The sequence below is a fragment of the Bacillus rossius genome, chromosome 3 (genome assembly GCF_032445375.1).
Source record: "Bacillus rossius redtenbacheri isolate Brsri chromosome 3, Brsri_v3, whole genome shotgun sequence".
Taxonomy (NCBI): domain Eukaryota; kingdom Metazoa; phylum Arthropoda; class Insecta; order Phasmatodea; family Bacillidae; genus Bacillus; species Bacillus rossius.
Window position 1 is genome coordinate 6,650,793 of NC_086332.1, and position 23,399 is coordinate 6,674,191.

Here is a 23,399-nt window from a genome sequence, read left to right on the forward strand (position 1 = left end):
CTGCCTGAGTGTCAGGAAAAACTTTCTGCTGTCTCTGATGGACTTAATATTATCATCACATAATTCCTGTTAATCACTTGTAGCTTTCCAAGCAATATTATAAGTTCTGACAGATGAGGAATAATACTTTGAGTTATGTCTGTTGAAGAACTTGAGAAAGGAATAATATGTCCAATGTAAGATGATATGGGTTCCTGAATCTGAGAATAATGTTCTTATTTTCTCTTCATACAAAAATACTTCTTGATTACTTTTTCAACAAACAAATTATCGTATTTTCTGCCGTGAAAGTAAAGGCCACAAATTTCTTCACTAGGTACACAGTTCAATTGAATCCTCTGACATGACTCTTTTCTCTTCTAATTTTACGTTTGCCAACATTTTAAATAGCAGTCATCATTCCTATGTCTTGCAGAACACTTGAAGCTATAGCAACTCTTCTGAAATATGTCACTCCAAATCAATTACTGTTTAATGCAGTTGTGTTCAGCTTAACTCTCATCTGCCTTTGGGGTTTGCAGACAATGTATACTTGGTTTAAATCGTCATTCTCATCATCCAAATGTCAAAAGAATAGTGACCTTTATTTTCTATATTATATTCTTCATCCTTGTTATGATATTTGGGTTACTCTGTTTTTGAAAATATCATTATAGTAAACCTTAGTTACCATCAAAAAATTTATAACCTGCACTCAGTAACTAACTCAACAATAGTATACGCATGTATGCATGCATAAATAGACACCACCAAACAATGACTGATGAGTCATGACAGGAAATTGTGGACACAGTTTGGAGCAGTGTGATGGCGATATGAACACCATATATACTCTGCACTATTTGTTATTCAACTAACCATGATCATATACAACTGACTGAAAAGCGATACATTTTTTTTATGGAATTATGGTGATTTATGGTGATTGTGTAAGGTAATTAGTACAATGATACTTGCGAGAATTTTGTGAATACCAGTTGTTCAAACAAATGGTGTGACCAGAAAACATTGAAATAAAAGTTTTTTTTTTTTAATTTATTAACTTTATCGAACCATAAAATTAGCATAATAAACCATATATGTATATGGTTTATTATGCTAATTTTATGGTTTAATATATATATGTTTGTGTGTATAATAAACCATATATAATAATCATTGAATTTTAAGTAATATTAAAAATTTACAAAATGATCAATTTTTATAAAATTTTAGAATGATGCTTGAATGAAAAATGTTAACAGATTTTAAATTTTTTTGTGAGTTTTTTTTTTGTTACAAGAGGCAATTTTTCATCACTATAATGGTTTAAAAAAAGGTTAATTTGTTTCACCCAACGTAATGTATATTATTGTTTTACTTAAGAAAATCTTATTCCTAACAGGTTTTTAGTCTTATAAATATAATGTAACACAAATGTTAATAAGTGGGAATGTATATGAATAAACTTCTGTATTGTAATTTGTAATTATATTTTTTCTTGAATGTACTTATTGTGAATAAAATAAATTATATGATTCATATACGTTAATAGCGTTCTTTACTTTCATGAATGCCAATTGTCATTTTTGACAATTTGGTGGAGTACAGCATAATTGTGTAGGCTGTGTTGAAGTAAATCTTTCTCTTACCTCTGTCGGAAGTAAAGATCCCACGTGAATGTGATGCTATGTTCGCTGTAATGTCATTACTCATTAGTCAAGAGTGTGTTAAATTCTCTTTGCAGTATTATAGCTGTGTAAGATTAGGCCAGCTCTGCCAAAAACTTAGTTTAGTCACCATGCTTGAACACATTAGGGATTGCCAGCAATTCTTAATTAATAATTATGTTCACTCGCTTTCTCTGTCGTTACAAGCCAGTTCACCTTTAAGGTGTGTGTAATTGTCAGTCTTGGGTTGACTTTATGCTTCATGCTTCTGTCTTGAGGCTACGTGATTTACATCTTGCTTTTACTCACGGGGCGAGTGTGACCAAGACTTTCCTGGTAATTATCGGGTTCTCCTTTATCAAAACTTTACTTAAATTGGTAATTAGTATTGATCTATGGTTAACTCGAATACTTAGACCGATTATATTGATTTAATGAAATGAAACAAAAGAAAAAGATCATACAAGGTAAGTTAAGTTAATGCCTGTTAATTGTTTGAGTTACATGAAATATGAGTAACACAATATTTGTATAATAAAGTGAAGTTTAATTGATATCGTTTCAGTTCTGAATTCAAATTATAATACATTTAGTATACTATCGATATCAATATTTGTTTAAGTGTGTCTAAAATTGAAATCACAAAATTAACAATTTTTTTTTGTATGCCAACTTGCTAAATCGGTAGAGCAGGTCTTTGTTGGGTACACAATCAGAGTTCCGTGTTATAGATCATCATTCGGTTAGTTATAGCTCTGTTCAACTTTACGATTATATTTTAACAGTCTGGTATTGAATAAAATAATTTTAATGTGTGTCAAATCAGTTAAGTGTGATCAAAGAATGATACGACCAACCTGGTAGTAGTTCAGAGTGCTATGAACTATTTAGAATTTTTTTTTTTTTCAACTCTATCCTGAGATGCCTAATTTTGGAAATTGATGTCTTCGTACTGGGAACGCCTTTCTTGGATACTCAGTATTCGTCCTGGGAACGCCTTTCTTCTGAAATTGATGGCTTCAACTACGTCGGATCGTCGTCGAAATTTTGTTTGTCAATTTTCTTTTCAATTATTCGGCATAACTTTGTGTTCGAGGATAAGTGGAATCGTCTTCCTTTTATAATGGCTTCGCCAAATGAAACCTTCTTCAATTCTTGAGTATTAATTAGCTTTCTTTTATTATTTAATTAAATAACAGTTTGCCTCAATAAATCAAATATTAATATCAGAATTAACAGTTTTAAAAATTAAACATCAGTCAGTTCAGCTGGTTTCAAACAGAATGTAATTTCCTTCTGTTCTTTTCTCAATTTTATAAAATTGACTTTCAGCTATTTTTAATAACTTATTTTGTGTCATTGTTTTAAACCAATACCAGAGAGTTTTACAAAATTAGTAATACAAATATATGAACTAAAAATTTATAAAATATCAAATTACTTATGCAAAGAAGTTTAGTTAACAAAAATATACCTTAAAATTTACTTACTGATAGGCCATAAAGGAAAAACACACACACTACTATGGAAATATCAGTGATAACACAATAATTTTTGGTTCCTCCATCTTTTCTGTAAGGTTTTTGAGTCATCTTACCTTAAAATAATGTTTGTGTTTATGTGAAAGGGAGGGGGTTTGACAACTGGCTCCTTGATTGGTAGTGTGCACTACTGGAGTTTGCGATAAAAAGAGCAGTTTTACTTCTGACTGCCTGAGTATTCTGTGAGACAATTCTTCAAGCGATGGTCTTCAAACATTGTGGTTTTAATGATAAGGAATTCAATTTGTTTTTATTTTTAAATGAAAAAAAAAATATGTAAGCAAAACTTCCGACAGTATTTAAAAATTATATGTCAGTAAATTAATACTTTTAAATAAGTTTTTTTTGTTTTTAAAATAAAAAAAATTATAGTACTCTGAGAACTTAGGCTAAAGTAAAATTAATTTATCTGTAAGGAATTTCAGCCATGTGTGTCATGAAATAGCTTACAGAATTAAATTTAAACCTAAGAATTTTCATTTTTACAAGCCATTTACTTACTATCTGGGTGAATCAATGTATTTACTTTTTGGAGGTTTAAGGGTTCTACATTTAAATTTAGCTGCGAGTCTGTTTATGAAATACTTGATGCTGTAGCATTAATGTACCGATCACAAAATTTCATTACATTAATTTTATTTAAAACTAGCTGACTCGGCGAACTTCGTACCGCCTTAGCGTAGCAATGATGCACTACTTTATTTTGTATAGCTGACCTATCTTAGGTATGAGTACCTATTCAATTTGAACTGGAATCTATAATATCCTCCATATAAAAATGAATCCATAATTCCCTGATATCACTATAACTGAAAAGGACCTTACTAATTTAATTAAATAAAAAACAAATTATATATTGTCAAAATAGTGTTTATTCCATAGGATTCAATAATTCCACTAATGTTTTTACAAATTGCTATTGAACAACTTGGCATTTTTAAGTAAACAATGAGCTCAATACCACGCGCTCTCTATAAATCAACTAATAGTCTCTGTACCCCTCACTGCTTCTCTCTTCTCTAATGCTTTTTGATAAACTATATTTTTAGTTTTATGTTCTGGCGCGTAAATAAATAATGTTGATGGTTTTCCGACACTGGAACAGGCGACGTATAATTGGCCATGTGAAAAACATGGATTTTATAGGTTGATGCCACATACACTTAGCGACTGCCCTTGCGATTTATTTATTGACATTGCAAATGCAAGCCGCACTGGAAACTGTAAACGCTTAAAGCTGAATGTCATAAGGTTACTTTAAAAATATTTATGTTGTACAAAGTGTTGGGTTAGTTTGGAAATAATTTTATATATGGTGGTTCAGTATTCTTAAATTTTCTAATTTTCCGTTAAATTTTTTCTTTCATAAGAACCTTCTCCTGACCATAGCAAACACAACAAAAAAAAAATTAGTGAAATCGGTCCAGCCGTTCACGCGTGATGCCGTGACCAAGGAAAACGGGTTTCATTTTTATATATATAGATACCTTTTTGGAGGCACTGTAGTATGAAATAAATTTATTTAAATTTTCTACTAGTGACTAAATTTACAATAATTTAATAAACTTTTCATGCCACAAGGCTGTATTTAGCCATGAAAAATTACGTGGTAGTGAAATTTTCCCGATTTAATGTTGCTATTTGTTATGCACTCTTAAGTTTATTCTGAAGTCAAAAGAACTGGCTGTAAGTAATGAACGACAATTACTTAGTGTGTAAAACTTGGTGTGCTCGCGAGCGCAGGAGCTAGGTCGACACTTACTTGCCGACACGCGAGTGCAGCTGACTTGCTACTGTCCAGTGCTGACTGCAAGCCCGGCCCTCGACATTTCTCCAGCAAGCAGCTGTTGTCGGTCGGTGGAGTGTCAACGCCACCTGGTACGTCCCAATGCTGGTCGCACTGCCAAAGAGTCTCGGCCCAGTGCTTCGTCCCTTCAAACACACGAGTGTCTAGCAAAGTCTCGACAGCACCTGGTACGCCGCCTCTTAAGGCCCCATCATACATAATTAGACCAGCTCCCAGTTCGAACTACTCAGCTTGAACCGACAGTTTGGACTAGATTGAGGCTTTGATCGAGGTTTTGAACTGCGTGATAAAGAGCAGAGTGACCTACAGGTAAGACCACAGTAGTCAAAGTCTAGACCCACCTGGGGTTTCCATGGTGGGGTGATTCCATGATATTCCACAATTGCCTTTCCACAGCGCTCAGTCCTGGACCTGGGGAGAACATTTTTCCTCAAGTGAAAATCCCCTTACTTGGCCGGGAACCAAACTTGGGATTTTTGGCTTCAAGGCCAAAAGCTCTACAGTGAGCCAACAGAGCCAACTTTTAACTATTTAATAAATGGTTTATAAGTGGATGTGAAATATTTACCCTGTATTGGTAACATATAAGGCATTAAGCCACAATTTATAATATAATATGGTATCTAGTCACATAATAAGTTTTGGAAAAAAAATAATTGAACAAAAATATATGGGAATAATTTTTATTCTGGCATTTTAACCATTTAGTATATTTTGGAAAATTGTGGTATAACTGAATGAACTTGCTGGTGATAATAAAATTTGGTATTTCAACACTCTCTCAGCAAATGTTGGAAGTTTATTTTGACAATAGATTAATCCAAAAATAAGTTTTGTAATCAGTAGTACCTATCATCAAAGAATATGAATTTCAAGAGCAAGAAAAATTCAACCCAACTAATAGTTTGTAGGTTTTTTTTAAATGTATGTGTAGTAAATTCTGGTATCTACTATAAGAATAATCTAAAAACCATATCAAGTATATGAAATTTTTAGGAAACTTAAAAAATTTTAAAATATATATTTTTTTTTAACAATGCCCCTGGACTGATGGTTCCAAACTAAGTAATATGCAACATTAACATAGGTACCAAAAAAAGTTCATTCATTTAAAATGCATGAAAAAATTATTTAATTGTCCGGTCATTCAAATTGATATAGCTGCAAACATATCAAAATAATTATTTTAATAATTTTCTTAAGTTGGGTGAAAAATTTAATTTAAAACTGTAAACTTACAATTTTCTTCGTTATTTAATATTTGAGCAATTACCAGTTGAGAAAAAACACTCACTTTACTGGATTTTAAAAAATATATATGTATTCAATAAAGCTTTAGAAAGTTTCCTCGAGTGAAAATCTTAGCCTTTTTTTCTTAATGACAGCCAGGTTGTTATGTCATATTCACGAATATCACAATTTTGTTATGTTGTAAAACCGTATACTGTGAAGATGACATCCACGTGACGGGAAGCCTTCATTTCACAGACGAGAGAGTCACACTCGAAGTTCCCCGAAGTTCATGCTCGCTTTTTTTTCCCCCGTATCTTTAATGTAGCTATCCTAAACAAATCAACCGTCCACAATGTTTTAAAGTATTTATAATGTAGCTAACCTAACCTAATTGACCATTAGTATGCTTTTATCAACACATTTGCAATAAAAAAAAACCGAAGATGCACGATCGGGCGTTTGGCTCTCTCGTCTGTGAAAAGGCGGCTTCCCCTACATCCACGTGACGGCCACACCTGCCTTTTTTTTTTTTTTTTTTTTTTTTAAACAGATATCCGCCGTTTGTGTTCTTGCAATGTCAACTACCAGTAGAAAGAGAGAGTGCATGTGGTTGTACCTCGTACTACATACAACTTGGCACACGATGTTTCCGAGCACCAACAACGCCAATAGGTAACTCCATGCGAGAAACTAAGGTGAAAACGACCTCCTTAATTAATTGTCAAAGAAGTTACTCTCCCTTAAATATCTAATATGAGGTAAAAAAATAAAAATAAAAAATAATGGAATTTACTTTCAGCTAAGCAACAGATCCATAAATATTGTTACCGTACTTAAAACAGAGATCTTGCGCATGTGATAACATGTTTGGCGACCAAACTCTTCAGAAATAAATAGATTTATTTTTACATGTAATCTTATAACACTATACTGAAATCAATTTTCAGTTGATCGCTATCAACAAATGCATCGAAATCGACCGAATTTAGTTCGACTCGGAAGAATTGTTACGTTCCAGTGAAACACGTTTCTTGTCAGATGATAAATTTGAAGTGTGTGGAAGTGTGTGACAAGCAGGCAACACGCACTAGTGGTAGTGCATCTGGGGTGGTAGGCCTACAACGCACCATAATTACGCTAAAGGGGTTTCTAGTGGAAACTACACAAGCTACAAACTAGCACAGCAGCGCACTACTGTCAGTGTTGCGACAAACCAGAACTGTTCGAAGCGTCGACCTCGAGCGTGAATACAGTCGGCCTCCCCGCGCACTGACCGACTTGCCAGGCGTCGCTGAGTGGTGAGTGCCGAGTGCCGAGTGCCGAGTGCAGTCTTGTCACGCGGCGGGGAAGAACCACGGGTGCCACGTGCTCCCGGACAAAGGAGGAACGTGTGAAGGTTTAGTCGTGCCGGATGTTGGGTGGGAAGCCTTATTTTCACGGACGAGAGAGCCAAACGTCCGATCGTACATCTTCGTTTTTATTGTTCATTGTAACTTATGATAACTTATGGTCAATTAGGTTAGGTTAGCTACATTATAAATACTTTAAAACATTGTGGACGATTGATTTGGTTAGGATAGCTACATTAAAGATACTGTGAAATCATGTAAACGGTTTCCTAGCCCTGGATAGCTACATATTAAAAAGTTATTTGATAAGCAACCATAAAATGATTTTACAGTAAGTATTTTTAATGTAGCTATACTTACCTATTATAACCAACCATCCACAATGTTTTAAAGTATTTATAATGTAGCTAACTTGTCCTAAATCCTAATCGACCGCAAAATTTAATGCCACACCGGTTTATACAATGAGATAGGGAGGGGGGGGGGGGAAAGCGAGCATGTACTTCGGGGGACTTCGGGTGTGGCTCTCTCGTCTGTGAAATGTAGGCTTCCCGTGATGGGCACGGCACAGGGTCTCCGCGACCTGTCCGTGCAGCGCCTGTCACATCTGCCAAGTACACGTGCAAATGTTTTGTATAGTACGTGGCTGCGTTAGTAGTGAGTGGAAAGTACATATAACAACTCGGGTAATCTCGTTGAGAATTGCTCGGTGCAAGACTCCAGACTATCACCAACTACACATTTAAAATGATCTTTCTAATTAGGTACTCTGAAATGTGACATGTATAGCATGTGAATTTTCAGTACTTACGTGATTTTTAATAATAAAAAAAATTGGTTGTCTGTAAAGTCGGTTTACGGACTATAGTTTAACGTGACGTCATAACAAAACATTGATGAAATGATTGCATACTTTCATGAATAAAATTGAATCATTTTTATTTTAATAATAAAAGAATAAATACTTGAAATTATACTAGTAATCAGATTTTTAAAATGCAAGAATAATAAACCTTTATTTCCGAAATTGTTGTTGTAATAAGCAATGAAAACCACATTAACTTTTCACTTCACTTTATAAACAGTCGACGGAACAGTTCACGTGTAGATGTAAGTTGTGTGCTGCCGCTGTCTTTCTTCTCCTCGGACGCATAGGCCAATCGAGTGGAAGAGAGAGAGATGCGGAGCAAGCGTACAATGAGCGTAACTGGATACAGCTTAACGGAACAATGTGCGTAACGGGACACTTTTTCGTACGTGCAGCCGGCGTTGATCGATTTATTAGACGTCACGTCAAAAAACCTTCAAAAGTCGCTTAATTGGTGTCTCTTGCAACCTTTTAATGGTTTGAGCCAACCACCGGACACCATCTTCTTTTATTGATACTCGTTTTAACTTATTATTCACAAAATCTTCTTTAACTGTACTAATAACAATATAAATTTACTAAACGGTTATTCCATATCAATGCCCAGTTAGGCTTAATTCTCTGTTTTAAAAAAAAAAAAAAACAAAAAAAAAACGCCATATTCTGCGCCGCGCTTGAGACACAAGCAAACAGTACAACAGTACACTTTGCCTCGCAAGTGTCTCGGGTAAACGGTGACTTAACTGCAATAGTCAATTAACAGTAGTAAACAATTACGACGGTAGCTCATCCAGGCTTGATTGGCGGTGAGTCATTTAGCAGTGGACTTAAAGGGAATCAACCGACGGTAATAAGTCTGTGCACTAAGGGCGCGGTTACACGGGACCCTGAACTACTTCAGGTGAACATGTTTAAGTAAACACGTTTACAAACGCGAAAGTGTACGTTTACACGGTAGTTGCTGAAAAGTGTGTTCAGCTCTAAAACCGATTGTCTACTGTCAACGAATGACTGTGTTGTTGATCTTTTCTATGTTGTATCCAGAAAACGAGGGATTTTCTCACTTGTTTATACAGCATTATCAGCATAAATGGAATGTGTTTTCATATTGCTCAATATTTATTTACAAATCGGGAATTCAAACAACATGCACAGTAATATTTTTTAAACATATTTTTTATTAGTTTTTGAGCGAGAGTAGGTACCTATCTCAGTTTTAAGAAAATTAAGGTCAGGATCAATTAAAAAAAAATATATCATCTTGAATTTCTGCAAAGGACTGTTTATATTTGCCGTCGTCCGGGGTCTCGGGCTCGAGTCCCGGTGTGGCTCCTAGTGGGAAAAGGCGGTTCTTGCTACGTATTGTCCGGGTGGGCGCCAGACTAGCTCGGTTCTAGTCGTGAGTTTGGGGGTCGTGGATGTATGTGCCCCTGCGTGGCCCACTAGGGCCGGCGGCGGTGTTGCGTGAGATGATTTTAAATAAGAGGCGTGGAGTTGAGGTGGTGGTGTCGTACCTTTTATTCATAGGAACGAGTCGTACACAATACAACACTCTACAGAGGTCCCCGGGGGGGGGTTTACTCGTTATTCCGTGGCGCCGTATGGTTTGTGTTCCGCGTTACGTGGCCTCGGACGCTGTTACGTCTCATACGTCTCACTGGTTACACAGGTAACGTAATTTCGTAACACAAAGGCGGGACACAAAATACACTGAATTAAGGGGGTGCGCACAAGTTACGTTGCACTCGTTACTCGGGTAACGTAAGTTAGCAATACAAAGTACGGGACACAAAAATACACTGAATTAAGGGGGCGCGCACAAATTACGTGGCACTCGTTACTCGGGTAACGTAAGTTAGCAATACAAAATACGGGATACAAAAATACACTGAATTAAGGGGGTGGACGATTGGAGACGGCCAATCCCGTATGCAAATGTCTCGGCGCGGGTGTTGTGCCCACTGTGGTAAAACACGCACCGCAATTAAGTTTGTCCAAGTTCCCTTGCGGGTTTGTGGTCAGCGCCGTGCGCGTGACCTTAAATAAAGTTCTGTAAGTTGCGGGAGGCGGCCCGTGCCGTATACTGAAGAGCAGCCCCGCTGACCAAGTGTGGTGCGGGGTGTCTTTAAATTGATGCGGCCGGATTAGGTCCTGGACCGAAAAAAGGGACCGGGTACTCACGGAGAGGTTAAGTAATAAAAGGGGTTCTGTTAATTAGTGACTATATTTACCGGACGTTACTTTCGATGTAGACAAAGGATGTTGCCTCTCCGTGGGACGTAGGTCCGCCCCGGTCCGTGAGCTGCGCTGAACTGCCGAACTGGCATGGCGTCCGAGGGAGGCTCGGCCTCTCTCGCGCCAGGCGTGACCTCATTACGCTAGACTCCAAACGGGTGTGTCTGGAAGAGATTTTATTGTCGCTAAAATCCTAATTTAATGTTTTAGGAGGAATGGGTACGGTTCTTCTCTTGTCTACTCAGGTTTCCGCGGCTTTGTCTTTGATTGCTGTTCGGGTCGCCTGACTCGGGTGGGCCATGGCCAGGGGTGTGTTCCGTTAGCGGGAGCGTATACTGGCGGGTGCAGGTCGGGCTCTGGGGTGGTCGTCGGCCAGACGACGTCAAACGCCCCCCCCCTGTGAAGCCCGACCTTGCGCCGCTTATGGTCCCGCTAACATGGGGCCACCCCTAGCTCCGGCCACTCCATCCCGGCGTGGTTCGCGGCTCAGCAGCTGGTTGGCTCCGCGTACTGGACCTGGTGATCAAGGCCGACTGGGCCAGCGTGCGCGCCGCCCCGGTTGCCGTCGTGGCAGGCGTGCCGGGGGCGGCGTCGTGGCGCCTGGGCGGGGTCAGCGGCTGATAGGGTCAGCGCACTGGACCTGGTGATTGTGGCCGACTGGTCAACGTGCGCGCCGCCCCGGTTGCCGTCGTGGCAGGCGTGCCGGGGGCGGCGTCGTGGCGCCTGGGTGGGGTCAGCGGCTGATAGGGTCAGCGCACTGGACCTGGTGAACGTGGCCGACTGGGCCAGCGTGCGCGCCGCCCCGGTTGCCGTCGTGGCAGGCGTGCCGGGGGCGGCGTCGTGGCGCCTGGGCGGGGTCAGCGGCTGATAGGGTCAGCGCACTGGACCTGGTGATTGTGGCCGACTGGGCCAGCGTGCGCGCCGCCCCGGTTGCCGTCGTGGCAGGCGTGCCGGGGGCGGCGTCGTGGCGCCTCCTAGCTCCGGCAACAGCTCCACCCGGGTGGCGCTCTCGGTGGCCGCAGTTGGTAGGGCCCGAGCACCTGTCCCGGGTCGTCCCACGCCGAACATCCGGGTGCTGGCCTGTTGACGTTGGCCCTCAGCGTCTGGTACGGCGTGGATGGGTACAGCCTCCTCTCCCGTTCCGGTGTGCCGGGCGGGTTTGGAGTAGAGGCCTCCTCGTCCCCGTCGTCCAGTTCCATCATCATGTGGGTGGTGTCGGCGTGGTCGTTGTGCGGTTGTGCCCTAAGCACCTCCCCGGACTCGTTCTCGGGGGGTGACAGTGGTTCCGAGTGTGGCTGCGGTGTCTCGCAGCGTGCAGCGGTGCGGTGGTGGCCAGGGTGCCGGCCGGCAGGGGCGGCGGCGACCAAGGTCAGGTGGCTCTCGGTAGGCGGGCTGCAAGCGCGGGCGGCGCTCGGCACGGCCCGGCTCAGCCTTGCCGACATGGGGGCGTTTCGCGGCCCGTCGTGCCAGACGGATGACAGGTGTCATCGGCCGAGTGGCGGTCACGTGCGGTGGGGGGGCGGTCGGGCGTCCAGGTGCCGTGGCGTCGACCTGCATTGCGTCAGGCAGATGCAGGGAGCTCAGGCGACCCGGTAGCCGCGGGTGACGTCACGGTGTGGCGTCGTGGCGCCTCTTGAGGGCGGAGCGCGCGTCGCCTCGGCAGCTGCTGTGGCAGGCCGGCCGAGGGGCGGCGTCGTGGCGCCTCCTGAGGGCAGAGTGCGCGTCGCCTCGGCAGCTGCTGTGGCAGGCCGGCCGAGGGGCAGCGTCGTGGCGCCTCTTGAGGGCAGATTGCGCGTCGCCTCGGTGGCTGCTGTGGCAGGCTGGCCGAGGGGCGGCGTCGTGGCGCCTTTTGAGGGCAGTGTGCGCGTCGCCTCGGCAGCTGCTGTGGCAGGCTGTCCGAGGGGCGGCGTCGTGGCGCCTCTTGAGGGCAGATTGCGCGTCGCCTCGGTGGCTGCTGTGGCAGGCCGGCCGAGGGGCGGCGTCGTGGCGCCTCTAGCGTTTTTGATGTTTCAGGCGGTGCCGAAGACGGCGTCGACGTCGATGTCGTGCGCGTCTGTCTCGTTTTGGTGGGCTCCATCCCCTGTGCCTCGAAGCCAGGCGGGCACCGCGGGGCGAGTCCCGGTGGCGGGGCCTCGCACAGGCGTCTCGGCGTCGTGGCCCTGGGCATTCCGTTTTCCAGCGTCCCTTTTGAGACCGCGCGCTCATGTGGCCGTGACGACGGCTGCATGTAATTGAAGCTAGGCGGTGGCGACGGTGTGGCGCGACGTGTCGGTGCCGAGTCTGGTGGCGTCCCGGATGAGGCGTGTGTCGTAGACGACGCGGGTTGCGTCGGAACGGTCCTTCGCGGCACTGTGACAGTGGTCAGGTGCGGTGGCGAGGCCATCCCGGCGTCGTGAGGTGTCTCCGACACGCTGCGGATTCGGGTCGTCGTGGCAGACTGCGGTGGGACGGTCGGCGTCGTGCGTCGTTCGGTCGGCTTTGGCGGGTCAAGCGTCGTCGCAGTCATGTTGAGTGGCGTCAGGTCTGCGAGGGGTGTTGAGGCTGGTGGCGTTGGGCCCGGAGGCGGAGGGAGCAGGATTGGCGGCGAGAGGGTGACGAGCGTCGGCGTCGGGACGGAAGGCGTCCTTGGTGAGGCGTAGTGCGTCGGCGTGAGTGGCGTCAGGTTGATGTAGCGTGGTCTCGCTGGTGACGGTGTTTCCGGACTTGGGTCGGGAGGCGTCAGGTCTACGAGGGATGCCGAGGTTGGTGGCTCCGGGACAGGAGGCGACGGGAGCGGGATTGTTGGCGGCATGATGAAGGTCGTCGGCGTCGGGACGGTTGTACGTGATGGTGCGGATGTCGTCGGGGCGTGAGTTCGTGATACGTCATGCGTCTGCGTGAGTGGCGTCTCGATGTCGTGAATTGTCGCGGCGTATCGTAGGGGAGGAATTAGTAGCGCTGCTCCCGAATACTGCACTTGGGTGGCTCGTTCTGCTGTACATCGCGCGCACGTGAACGTGAAGGACTCGCGCCTCAAAGTACCTTCACGCTCGTTGGTGCAGTCACGATGCCATAGGTCGGTACACTCGTCGCAGTGGTAGCCCATGCTACTTCCTCCAGGACACGACCGGCTTCCACACATCGTCATCCCGTATGTGCGATACTCTTGACAATAGCCACACTCGTACCCCGCGGCGATCCTGCCGTTTAAGTACCATCTCGGGTAGAGGTGGTAACACCCGCTGCATTCGTCTGCATCCATCTCTTGTTATCGTGCGTGTTCAGCTGTGTCGAGTCGTGTTTTTCACTCGTGGCTCTGTGCGCGCTGTGCAAGTCTGCGCGCGGGGTCGCGCTCGCCGGCTAGGCAGGTGCCCGGACAGCCGCACAAAACAGAGGCCGAGAATGGCCGCGGCATGGGCGGGGGTGCGGATGGGCGTGTGAGGCGATGGCCGAGAGCGCCCGGACAGCCGCACAAAGAGGAGGCGAAAACGGTCCGCGCGGGGTGGGGGTGGTGACGTCGCTCCGTTGCTCGCCTCGCCGTGATGACGTGTGGAGGTGGGGGTGGTTGGAGTGTCCTTTGTCCGCTCGCCTCGTCGCGCCGGTCTGTCTGGCCTTCGACCCTTCCTGTGTCCAAAATGGCCGTTTCGTGTCTCCGCTGTCGCCTGTTGGTGAATTTATCTCGAAAATGTCCAGGAGGTGGAGAAAAAAAAATTTTCACGTTATTTTCTGCCCCACGTTGGGCGCCAAATGCCGTCGTCCGGGGTCTCGGGCTCGAGTCCCGGTGTGGCTCCTAGTGGGAAAAGGCGGTTCTTGCTACGTATTGTCCGGGTGGGCGCCAGACTAGCTCGGTTCTAGTCGTGAGTTTGGGGGTCGTGGATGTATGTGCCCCTGCGTGGCCCACTAGGGCCGGCGGCGGTGTTGCGTGAGATGATTTTAAATAAGAGGCGTGGAGTTGAGGTGGTGGTGTCGTACCTTTTATTCATAGGAACGAGTCGTACACAATACAACACTCTACAGAGGTCCCCGGGGGGGGGTTTACTCGTTATTCCGTGGCGCCGTATGGTTTGTGTTCCGCGTTACGTGGCCTCGGACGCTGTTACGTCTCATACGTCTCACTGGTTACACAGGTAACGTAATTTCGTAACACAAAGGCGGGACACAAAATACACTGAATTAAGGGGGTGCGCACAAGTTACGTTGCACTCGTTACTCGGGTAACGTAAGTTAGCAATACAAAGTACGGGACACAAAAATACACTGAATTAAGGGGGCGCGCACAAATTACGTGGCACTCGTTACTCGGGTAACGTAAGTTAGCAATACAAAATACGGGATACAAAAATACACTGAATTAAGGGGGTGGACGATTGGAGACGGCCAATCCCGTATGCAAATGTCTCGGCGCGGGTGTTGTGCCCACTGTGGTAAAACACGCACCGCAATTAAGTTTGTCCAAGTTCCCTTGCGGGTTTGTGGTCAGCGCCGTGCGCGTGACCTTAAATAAAGTTCTGTAAGTTGCGGGAGGCGGCCCGTGCCGTATACTGAAGAGCAGCCCCGCTGACCAAGTGTGGTGCGGGGTGTCTTTAAATTGATGCGGCCGGATTAGGTCCTGGACCGAAAAAAGGGACCGGGTACTCACGGAGAGGTTAAGTAATAAAAGGGGTTCTGTTAATTAGTGACTATATTTACCGGACGTTACTTTCGATGTAGACAAAGGATGTTGCCTCTCCGTGGGACGTAGGTCCGCCCCGGTCCGTGAGCTGCGCTGAACTGCCGAACTGGCATGGCGTCCGAGGGAGGCTCGGCCTCTCTCGCGCCAGGCGTGACCTCATTACGCTAGACTCCAAACGGGTGTGTCTGGAAGAGATTTTATTGTCGCTAAAATCCTAATTTAATGTTTTAGGAGGAATGGGTACGGTTCTTCTCTTGTCTACTCAGGTTTCCGCGGCTTTGTCTTTGATTGCTGTTCGGGTCGCCTGACTCGGGTGGGCCATGGCCAGGGGTGTGTTCCGTTAGCGGGAGCGTATACTGGCGGGTGCAGGTCGGGCTCTGGGGTGGTCGTCGGCCAGACGACGTCATATTCTAAACAGCCAATCAGAGTCTAATGTAGAACCGTAGAAGATATGTCGATCTGAACTACTTTGCCAACCTGTTTAAGTTAAATGGGAAATGGCCTCGAACGAAACATGTTCAGACTGTGTGTAACCGCACTCAACAGCTGAACATGTTCACCTGAAGTAGTTCAGACTCCCGTGTAACCGCGCCCTAAGATAACCTTTTATTGCTTCGTCGTGTTAAATAATGAACTGTGCCGTATTCTGTCACTGGGCGTGCACGAAGAGTCAGGCGAGTCTTACGTGACCTTCGTAAGTCGCGGCTACGTTTCATGAAGGACCACCCATGCGTGACATAACTTGCGTGTTCAGAATAAATGGCTATTTTCCTTATCAAACCCAGCGCTGGTACTTGCATTTTCTAAGTAAAGTAGGTACGTACTAATTAAGATTTTAAACTTTTATTCGTTGATAGTTGTTCATGGCGTGTTTATAGTCTGTTAATATGTGCGGTGTTTATTAGGGTAGAGAATTGAAACCTTCTTACTTAGTCATTGTTTTGCCTGAATAACCCACTCATTCAGTTGTATTATGTGCTGTATGAGGGTAATTTAAATGTAAAATAAAATGTGTGTTAAATGCTGTAGTAAATGATTTCCTCGCAGGGCGTGAGTCTTTGCGAGCGATACTCTGCTGTTTTTGAAACTAGTCTTAGGAACAATACCACGCAAGGTGGAAAGTTTAAAAAATCACTTTAACACCAAAATACAGTTTCATTTCACTTGTTAGTATCCGAATTTAAAATTTATTACTTCTCATTTTATCATAGGAAATCGCCTGTCGGGGTTCGAAAACACGTGTTTAACGTCATATTTTCATACATGCATTCTGATTTACAGTGTACCTACCGAAAGTGGTTTGATGTATGTAGAATACTACAGTGTTTTTAAAGAATAAATTAATATGAAGAAGTTGAAATTATGAATCAGTTCTTGCAGCTGTAAATCGAACAATTTTTTTTTATACTAACAACACGGGTCTACCAGCACGGGATCACATTTTGTCAATGCTTTCGACACCACTGTCGCTCAGCTGAAAACGCAAAAATTCTCTTCCCAGAAGAAAGAATAATCTAAATTGAACGGCGCGGGAACAGAAAATACTTGGTGGAAGTTAAGTGATTTAAAAGGTTAGCAAGTTGAACAGCATTTCGTGTAAATTTAAGATTGCATCTAGAAAGCCAACGAAAATCCACAAAGCACGCAGTGGAAGTGCATTATGTGGGACGCTGAGAAGATTGTGGCCGTAGTATGTTACAATTAGGTGGTTTCAAAGTAGGCACATAGCCAAGAGCGGCTCATGAACGGTGGGGGGGGGGGGGGCGATATCCCCTCCCGAGACCAATTTTATTGATTAGTGTATATTTATGTTTACTTAAATATTTAATTTCATATGTTAAACTCTTATCTCATCAAAAGTTGCATGGAGCTACTAAGGTTCTGTATTTGAAACCTGTAATTTGTAAATAATATTCCAAGGCCAATATCTGACCACTTTCATTTTTTGCAACTACGACCTTTCTTTGTGCGATAGCCCCTCCCGAAAAGTCATCCTGAAGCCGCCATTGCACATAGCTTAATTTTAACAAAACTGTTTATGTTTAAAAATATGTGTTCTACATTTAAAAAAAAAATCAGGTTTGCTAAAAGTTTAATGATACGTGTCCTGTTGACTGGAGTGAGTGTTGTTTTGTGGGCATATGACCTTCATGTACATGCAGTAGCACTGCAGAAACCTTGCAACAGGGTTCAAGCGCCGGTAAGTGAAGGGGAATCACCGCGACCTCGCGAGACGCCGTAAACAACGTGTAGTCGCTTCCAGGAGCTAGGGACTTCCCCGTCTGCCAGGTCAACACACCAGACCAAGTATAGTTGTCGCGCTGTCCTCCTGTCCACCCGCCACTGCGCACGCGCGCAGCCCGCAGAGAAGGTGCGTGATATTCGAGGAGAAACCAACACGTAAACTGCTTATTCACCAGAGGTCATGCATCTGACATTATCTAGACATTCTTAGACTATCCTATTTTTTTTCTTCAGATTCGTGGCGACCTTTAAACATGATTAGGTACCGAATAATTAACATTTCTTGTGACTCTACTGCACTCTGGTTTAAAGCACATCGTCTTCGGGGTTTTGACGCAAAAAAGTTATTTTAAACTCATTAATAGTCGGACCTACAATGCTCACTTAAAACTGTGCATTTCCTTCATTTAAGGAATCAAATTGTTATCAAAGATTAAAAAAAAAAAACAATTATGTAAAATGTGTAGTGCAGTCTATTGCACGAAAATATTGGATTTTTTCCCAATTATTAAATGATGATTGTAGTAAGGCCAAGAATTTTTTTTTTTTTTATCAAGTGGCGGCCTTTTCGAAAACTTGAGCGTTCGTGTTTTCATTTGTACCTCCCAAGTTCATGAGCTGAACTAGCTGATCTTGATCTACTACTACCACCACCGCACCGGGGAAATAATTATGAATTTAAAAATTATTGCGGATCCCAGCGTGTAGGTATTTGGTTAGGAAAGATAGCATTTAAGTTGCAAATATACATTTTAAAATAATATGGAATTAAATTAAAAAAATATATAATAATTGAAAATAACATGGAATCGAGACGACATTGTTGTACTTCAAAGTGCCTAGATCGAGACACTCAAAAGAAGAAAAATATTATCACACACTCACACACGCCAGAGATGTGTAACATGTAACCTCGGTAAAGAGAAAATTCATGTTTTCTCATGTTGCAAATAAAATTGTGTTTTCAACTATATTTCTGGACGCGAATCACACGTAGTTTCCGCACCCGCCGCTATGGAGCAGTTACGTCGACTATAGCATAATTCCATTTGCAGAGCGAAATATACAACTATATAATCAATCGGCTCCGATAAAAGCGCAAAACACTTGACTAAATACTAAACACCGGTTTTGGACCTAATTTTATATATATATAATTTTATTGCCCATCTTGTTAAAATTAACCAAAGAGGTCAATAATAATAATAATCTAAATAAGTAACTTCAGTGCTGCCATCCGCCACAGATGGCAACACCGTGGTTACACATTTCCGTTCCCTGCGACTTCCGTTCCATTCAGGAAATTACTCCTACCAAATGCCGTATACCGAGAACTAAAATGTTACACATAAAAAAAATGAGTGCGTGTACTTATGTACGCGCGTGAGAAGTTATACTTCTTTGGCATCATTAAAAAATTGTTTTTAATTGAATACAAATAATTAATTACAATAAAATAATAAAAGGGCTGGAAAAGATAGTCAACACAGTCAATAAAGTTCTGTTTAAATTTGAAAAATTAAATAAATAATATTTAGAGAATAATAAATATATGTCAAATTGTATTAAATATTATAAGAATCTTAATTTTAAATATTATTATTGATTTTTAATATTTTACAAGAAAATAAATAAATTTAATAATAAATTAAAAAATTTAATTTAAGTTTATTCATTTTTTAAATATTTATTATTTTCTTAATTTAATATTCACTTTTCATTTTTATCAAAAAGTTTTCATTAAATTTGTTCATTTATTTTTATAAATATTTATTATTTATTCAATTTAATAATAAATATTTAAAATTAATATTTTAATTTGATGTTCGATTTAAATTTTTATCACAATTTTTTATTAAATGTTTTATTAAATTTATTTCTTTATTTTGTAAATATTAAATAACCAATAATAAATATTAACATAAATAATTTAATAATATTTAGTATTAATTATATTAAATTATATTTTAATTTATATCAATAAATAATGCATACGGATAGTTAACCTCAATTATATTGGAGCACTGAAAAAGTATATAAGCACAATTTTTTTACTTATATTTACGAATAGTAAATAATATTAATCAAAAATCACTACTGAATATAATTTATTAGCACATATATAATTCGCACTTGTATGAAACTAAAACCGTGTTGTGAATGTAGAAACTAGAAACATGTGGGTAAATATTATAAATATGAAAACAGTGATCAGAGGCGACGAGCGTGCCAACATGCGCGACTAATAGAGGTTCTATTTATATTTTGTTGGTATCTTTTTTTCGAGACTTAATGAGCGGTTTAGCGGGCAGCTTAAACCTGTTAATTTTGTGTTACAGTGATGCGCGCGCATCTTAAAATTTCACTCTCATCACATTTTTCATAACGCGCCTAAAGAAGTATAACTTCAAAAAATTAAAATACCGTATGAAATCAATAACGAATTTTTGACAGATTACGTTAACCTTCATGTAGTCATTATAGGAGAATGAATATGGGAATGCGTATTATAAATGGACGTCAAGTGTCGTTGATGCAAAAAGCCACGCTTTCGCGTAAAAGGGACGTTGATCTTATCACTTGTACAAATACAACCCTAGCTGTGCGATATTTCCTGTTACCTGTCACTGCCTTAACTTGTAACAGGTGTCTATAGGTATTGTTTCCTTGTGTTTCACAACCACGCTTTTTTTTTTCTGAGGCATGAGAACAATAAATAGATTAAAATTTGTGAAGTGCTCATTTGTGTTTCCGACTCTAACCTCTTTCGCATAATGCACTGCTTTGCTGGGTGGTGACGTTGAAGATATTGATATGAAGCCTGATAAATTGATTATTTCCTTCTATTTTTTTGTTTACTTTATTTTCTGATGTATCAAATGTCCTTACAAGGGCAAATATGTAGATCTCTTGTTTATGACCCCCCCACCTCCCCCCTTTTAACGCTTCTAAATACACCTGACATAAAAGCTAAAATAAAGTAAAATACATAGCTGCTGAAGATAGATGCTTATTTCATTCGTAATTTTTTTGTCCGAGTTAAGGGATCGTTCTAACTTCAAACAATGCGGTCGCTGGTCCTCTCAGCCAATGGGGTAGTCCCGTGAAGCCCGCCAAATTCAAATTTGTGCGCCTCTGTTCGCGCTGTAACTTCGCAGAGTTTCGTTTCCGGACATTACTATCTTAATAAAAGTTGCATGTTTTGGCATTTCCTGCCGACCCATTAAATTTATGCCGCGCATTTTGTGAACAGATTGTGTACATATTGGTACGAATGCAGACAGGACCGCGGCACGCACCAGGTTCGGGGCTGGCTGGCGGCCCCGCACGGCCTATGGCGTCACGTGGTCTCCACTGACGTAAGGCATGCCACGCGCGCCTGGCCGGACTACAAGGGTCCTCGCTACCCCCTCCCTCCCCCGCCGCTCACCGCGCATCGTCATTCCTCTGCGCCAGTATCTATCGCTGAGCTGTCTTGGAGATTCTGCGAGCCGCCGCGCGAAGTGGCGTGAACAAGCGACGCTATTCTCGACTGTTCGGGATGACGCGATTCGTCACAGTTGCTCTCGTCGGTTCGAGAAGGGAGCCAGAGTACTTCAGCAGCGACGCCGGCCTCGTGCCGCGTGAGTCCCTATATCTATATTTCTCCATTTATTTTAATGTAGCTAACCTAACCGACCACTTTTAATATTTGAATTCATTTTTCCTGCGCAAAATAAAACAAATCCCGAGGTTGGCCGAAGGTGAATATTCGGGCGTGTTCGGGCAGGGACAGGCTTCTCGGCCCTGACAGCGCGGAGTGGCAACGAGGCGCGTCAGTCGCCGCTGCGGCGCTGGGAGGGAGGGGAGCGGGAGGCTATAATACAGAGCCGACCTCGGAGTACCGGCAGTGGCCGCGATGAAGCGCTGGTGTGCGTGTGTGCTGGTGGCGCTGAGCGCGGCAGCGGCGGCGGCGGGAAGCAGCGACACGGACGGCCCGCTGGTCACCACACGCCAGGGAGTGCTGAGAGGCAGGGTGCTGCGCTCTAGGCTCGGCAGGGACATCTACTCCTTCCGCGGGGTGCGCTTCGCCCAGCCGCCGCTAGGCGCGCTTCGCTTCCAGGTACTGCTCTCTTTAGCTCTCCTTAGCCATGGGGAAGCCTTCATTTCACCTTTTAATATATATACTATCTAGAAGTCGCCAGCCCAGGTTACAATTTCTAATACGGTTTGAGGTAATTGGTTAATTCACCGCCGCAATCGCCACCATCTCTAGGGCATCGACTTGTGGTGGTCCCTAGCGGACAAGTGTCGAACTCTTCAAACACCCCTTCCCCCTCCCGTTGATTGACCTTGAGCTACAGTGAATGATGGTTGGGGGGTGCGGGGAATGACAGCGGGTGACAGTGCTGCGCTCTAACGTGTAAATAACAACCTAAGACGATACAGGGCGTTACGGCAGCGCCCTGCAGCGGTGAAGTTCCCAAGCTGCTCATCATACGCTCCTGAAAAACATAGAGTAAATCCTATCCACTCGCGACTTCTATACAGTATATATATTCAAAGTTTTCACAGACGAGAGAGCCACACCCGTAGTTCCCCGAAGTTCATGCTCGCTTCTTTTTTTTTCTTCGTTCTATCTCATTGTATAAACCGGTGTGGCATTAAATTTTGCGGTCGATTAGGATAGGTTAGCTACATTGTAAATACTTTAAAACATTGTGGATGGTTGGTTATATTAGGTAAGTATAGCTACATTAAAAATACCGTAAAATCATTTTATGGTTGCTTAGCAAATAACTTTTTAATATGTAGCTATCCAGGGCTAGGAAACCGTTTACATGATTTCACAGTATCTTTAATGTAGCTATCCTAACCAAATCAACCGTCCACAATGTTTTAAAGTATTTATAATGTAGATAACCTAACCTTTTACAATGAACAAAAAAAAAAAAAACGAAGATGCACGATCGGACGTTTGGCTCTCTCGTCTGTGAAAAGAAGGCTTCCCAACGTTTTTCTTTGTGATGTTTGGGTAGTGATTTAATTTCATAAACTCCTATAATGATATTAAGTAATTCAAATGGTACGCTTGCGGCAATATTTTCGAGCACACATCATTGGCTATTTTTCATTCTCTTTCATAACGATTCTCTCTGACACTTCGATTTCTCACTTTAAAGTTAACACGATTATGGGTAATTTAGTCCGTAGATAAGTGAACAGTTATGGCCATTATTTATTTACGTCGAAAACCACTTCTTCTGTTAAAGAATTGCGTGTAATATTTTTTGGTAGAACCTATTATTGTGACTTAATCAGACCAGATAAGCCCACAGTTATTTAAACTTACGAAACAAATGTATTTTTAAAGGTTTTAGACATTAATTTTAAGTATTTTCTAAGAAAAATATTTAATCTGCAAAATAAAGATGCATAGATCTTAAATTCCTAGATAATATTGTATGCCTGAATGCGCCTGTAAGTTATACAGAATGTATCAAAATTCATGTTACAACACTTGAGGGTAGAAATCTCTTATTATTTGCAACCATTTTTGCCAATAAACATGTTGCCGGAAACGCGTAGTTAAGCCCCTGTAGCCCCAGAAAGTCAGCGTAGGCAACCCGTTGTAGAGTGTTATGTTGTGGATGTGCGGGCGTTCGAGTAGAGAAATAACCTTTTTAATCGTGGCACAGATTTTAATTTCACTCTGAAATCAATCACAGCTTCGGCTTTGTTTCACAACATTGAAATTGTTGCATACGTTTTAACGTGACAGCCTAAAGCAACGGCTCAAAAACACGCCCACCTTGAGCGACACAGAGGTGGCAACGGCGAAT

At 42.7% G+C, this 23,399-nt stretch overlaps 1 protein-coding gene and 1 long non-coding RNA gene across 2 annotated transcripts in view; one reads left to right on the forward strand and one right to left on the reverse strand.

Annotated features, from left to right (window-relative positions):
- LOC134530135 (uncharacterized) overlaps positions 1–6,613 on the reverse strand; it is a 20,751-nt gene extending 14,138 nt beyond the window's left edge. Inside the window, exons 1-3 of the long non-coding RNA XR_010074779.1 lie at positions 6,237–6,613; positions 5,339–5,408; positions 4,953–5,122 (exon numbers count right to left, since the gene is read on the reverse strand). This is a non-coding gene — a long non-coding RNA (uncharacterized LOC134530135). The remainder of the gene's footprint in view (positions 1–4,952; positions 5,123–5,338; positions 5,409–6,236) is intronic.
- Positions 6,614–9,126: 2,513 nt separating this feature from the next.
- The window catches only part of LOC134530137 (esterase E4-like), a 31,242-nt gene continuing 16,969 nt past the window's right edge, over positions 9,127–23,399 (forward strand). The window contains exons 1-2 of the mRNA XM_063364754.1: positions 9,127–9,253; positions 21,347–21,679. Of these exons, the coding sequence (XP_063220824.1) occupies positions 21,476–21,679 (204 nt within the window). The 5' untranslated portion in view covers positions 9,127–9,253; positions 21,347–21,475. The remainder of the gene's footprint in view (positions 9,254–21,346; positions 21,680–23,399) is intronic.